The sequence below is a fragment of the Quercus suber genome, unplaced genomic scaffold, assembly GCF_002906115.3.
Source record: "Quercus suber isolate HL8 unplaced genomic scaffold, Cork oak 2.0 scaffold_136, whole genome shotgun sequence".
In the NCBI taxonomy this organism is placed as follows: Eukaryota; Viridiplantae; Streptophyta; class Magnoliopsida; order Fagales; family Fagaceae; genus Quercus; species Quercus suber.
Genome location: NW_027069598.1, coordinates 165,008 through 168,823, shown reverse-complemented (window position 1 = coordinate 168,823; position 3,816 = coordinate 165,008). Strand labels below are relative to the sequence as shown.

At 44.1% G+C, this 3,816-nt stretch overlaps 1 protein-coding gene across 1 annotated transcript; it reads left to right on the top strand.

The window, feature by feature from the left end:
• The first annotated feature begins 575 nt into the window (after positions 1 to 575).
• On the top strand, positions 576 to 1,031 carry LOC112034555 (uncharacterized). Its single transcript, XM_024067369.2, has one exon. It carries the CDS (start codon positions 576 to 578, stop codon positions 1,029 to 1,031), a length of 456 nt encoding a protein of 151 aa, XP_023923137.2.
• The last annotated feature ends 2,785 nt before the right edge of the window (positions 1,032 to 3,816 follow it).

Sequence of the window (3,816 nt, the reverse complement as noted above, 5' to 3'; positions counted from 1 at the left end):
AGGAAAGAAGAACACTTCCATGTGTTAAAAAGGGTGTTCGAAAGATGCAGAGTCTTTAAATTGAGAATGAACCCTCTCAAGTATGCATTTGGAGTATCCTCCGGGAAATTCTTGGGTTTCCTAGTTCACAGCAGGGGAATAGACATAGACCCAGCCAAAGTCACGGCCATTGCAACTATGAGACCTCCAGCCATGGTGAGGGAACTAAAGAGCTTCTTAGGAAAAATCTCACTTCGGCTTTCACCAAGTTGCTCAGGAAAGGACAAAGTTTTGAATGGGGAGAAGCGCAGTAGACGGCCTTCAGGAGGCTGCAGCAGATCATGATGAACCTCCCCACAGTACAGGCCCCAATCCACAAGAAACCATTGCTACTTTACATGGCCACCAATTCATATGCCATTGGTGCATTAATCACCCAAGAAGATGGAGGCAGCGTTGAGTGACCAGTGTTCTATATCAGCCATGCCTTAAAAGATGCAGAAACTCGTTACCCAAGGGCAGAAAGGGCATGTTTGGCTATTGTGTATGCCTCACAGAGATTACACCATTATTTCTTGGCCTATGAAGTATGGCTGATGACTAAGTCCCATGCCATTAAAGCTTTGCTACAGCAGCTAGTCCTCTCTGGCAGGATATCCCAGTGGTTGTTGCAATTGTCACAGTATGACTTAAGAATGGGGGCGCCTAGAGTAGTGAAAAGCCAAGCTATTACAGACTTATTGGCACATTTTCCAGGAGAGGAAGAATTTTCGTTGGATGATGAAGTCCTAGGGGAAGTAGCCATGGCAGAGGGGCTTAGAGAACAATGGGTGATGAAATTTGATGGGTCTTCTACCGCCCAATCAGGAGGAGTTAGAGTAGTTTTGTACCATGAAGAAGATAAGGCAGTAGCACTATCATTCAAGTTGGAATTTCCCTGTTCAAACAACACGGCAGAATACGAAGCCTACCTAAACGGGCTGGCCACAGCTCTCAAAATGGGAATCAAGCATTTGAGGGTACTAGGTGATTCGAATTTAGTAGTCTGCTAGACCAAAGGGAGTTTCTCCCTAAAAGAGCCTAGCCTAGTCCCGTACAGAGCAATGGCCTAGAAAATGGAAGAAAAGTTTTTAACTTTTGAAATAGAACATGCTCCAAGGAACAAGAATCGGTTTGTCGATGCATTGGCCGCACTAGGTTCGTAAATAGTGTTCGAAAGGGGTAGCACCAGAGTAGAGATCAGCAAGAGAGAAGAATCCATAATTGAGACGTTGAAAGAAAGGTTCCAGGAGAAATAATGCAAAAGGATTGGCGGATACGCATAAGGGAAGCTTTGATGGGGGAAGAAGAAGCCATGGAGCTAAAAATACTTAAAGACTATGCCCTAGTGAGAGGAGAACTGTACCGCAGGATGCCAGGTGGAGTTTTGTCTAGATGTGTGGGGCAAAAGGAGGCCCAGAGAAAGTTGAAAGAGTACATGAGAAGACTTACGGATCCTGCGGAGAGGTAAGCCTTTACCGCAGACTTCAAAGAGCAGGCTTTTATTGGTCAAACATGGGTAAAGATGCAGACCAAGTCCAAACCCAGTGTGGGAATTGTCAACTTGTGGCAGACAGAGAGGAAAGTTACGCTGTGTTCATCAGTGAAGACTGGAGAAGCCCATTTATACAGTGCCTAAAAGAAGGCATCCTGCCACAAAAGCACAGCAAAAAATATAAGCTCAAGAGGTTAGCAACACATTATTTTTTGCATAATATGGTCCTTTTCAAAAAAGGGTATGATGGAGACCCCTTGAGGTGTTTGGGCCCTGAAGAGGCGAGAGAAATGGTAAAAGAAGCACACTCAGAAGAGTGTGGGAAGCACCAGGGAAAGAAAAGGCTTTACAGATGTCTGCTGCAAATGGGCTACTATTGGCCTACCATGAAAAAGGATACGACAGAATTTGTGAAAAGATGCCACAGTTTCCAAGTACAAGCCAATTTGATTCACACTCATCTGCAGAATTTGCATAGCATGGTCACACCATGGCCCTTCCACACTTGGGGGCTTGACTTGGTTGGACTGGTGAATCCGCCGTCGCGAGGATACATATGGATATTAGTGGCTACAGAATACTTTACTAAGTGGGCAGAGGCAGTACCACTTCGTAAAGCCACAGGAGGAGTGGTGGCAAACTTTATCAAGGAAAACATAATTGTGAGGTTTGGAGTTCCCCACAGGATCATCAGTGACAACTGCACAACTTTTGACAACAGTGATGTGAGGAAAATGCTAGAGTTCTACCAAGTCAAGCATCACCGGTCATCACCTTATTACCCTCAAAGAAATAGGCAAGCAGAGGCAACAAACAAGACTCTCATAAAGATTATCAGTAAAATGAGCCAAGAGTATACGGGAGGATGGGCAATGCACCTGCCAGACGCTCTTTGGGCTTATAGAAGTTCACCTAAGTTAGCCACAGGTTTTTCACCTTTTTCCTTGGTCTACAGAACTGAGGTGGTGAGCCCAGTAGAGAAAATGACGCCATCCTGAGAGTCATGCAGATGCAAGAAAAGGAGAAAGAAGAAGAAGTTTTTGCTGCAGAAAGGTGCAAAGACCTGGAAGGACTTGATGAAAGAAGAGAAAAAGCGCAAAAACGCAGCCGCAGATACAGGCAAAAAATGATTGAAGCCTACGGCAGGATGACTAAAGAGAGAGTATTTGTGGAAGGACAACTAGTTCTAAAAGTGGCAAATTATGTTAGGAGAGGCCTGGCAAGACCATCGAAGTTTGCACTGAAGTGGGAAGGACCCCTTGTGATAAGAGAGGCACATCCAAGTGGATATTACCGCTTGACTCAGATTGATGGCAGGGACTTAATGGATCCCATCAATGGGAAATGGTTGAAACACTACTACGCCTAAGAAGAAAAGTCATGTGATTATCCCTTTCTTTTGTTTTGTTGAAAAAGCTCTTATGTTTCCTTTTACTTTGTTTTTCATCCTTTAAGTGACTATGTCACAAGACAAAATTTTGTAACTTGCTTTCATGAGGATGCAATGAGAAGCACGAAGTATTATCATCATATGTCATAGCAAAAGCAAAAATAGTAACAAAGTGTAACATCATAAGTGTAGCATCATAAGTTACAAACCCAAACTGTGGCAAACTAGCCCAAATAAGTACTATAGGAAATATAATGTACTAAATAGAGTAATAAGGTGAAGGAAACAACAAAACAAAGAAGAAACTACATCATCATCATTGAAGTCCAAAAATGAGTAGCTGATCTCCAAAACGACTGGACCCGCCTACGCTAGAAAGAAGGTGCTCATGACGGCCCTCCAAGTCTGCCACTTTCTTTCTCAGAATCTTAAGGCGTGAGTTAATAGCATCAACAGTAGGCTAGACTCTCCTCATGAAAACGGCCCGGGAAATCTCTCAAAGGTGGTCCAAGATAAACTCCACAGTAATACCAACACTAACAAGCTCATGCACTGTGGCTCTCCACTGTAGGATCCTCTTGGTGGAGACAGTGTCAACAAAATTGTGCTCAATATCATTTAGCACACTCCCCAACATCCTCAAGAAGTGCTCTCTAGCGGAGCGACCGAGTCGGAATCCCTGCATGAAGTCCCCACGGTTGCTGAAGATTGCCACCAATTGAGAAGCACAGTCCTCAGGGATTCTAAAACCATGGAAATCTATATAAGGAGGTCCGAAGCCCCAGAAATTCGCAGGTCTAAGATCATTGACTTCAAGTTGATCAAAGCATGCAAAAAAGGTTGCAGCCTCACTCCCAAGATCTGGAATGGTGGCGGAACTACTGCCTACTTCAAACTAAGAAGGCATCGTATG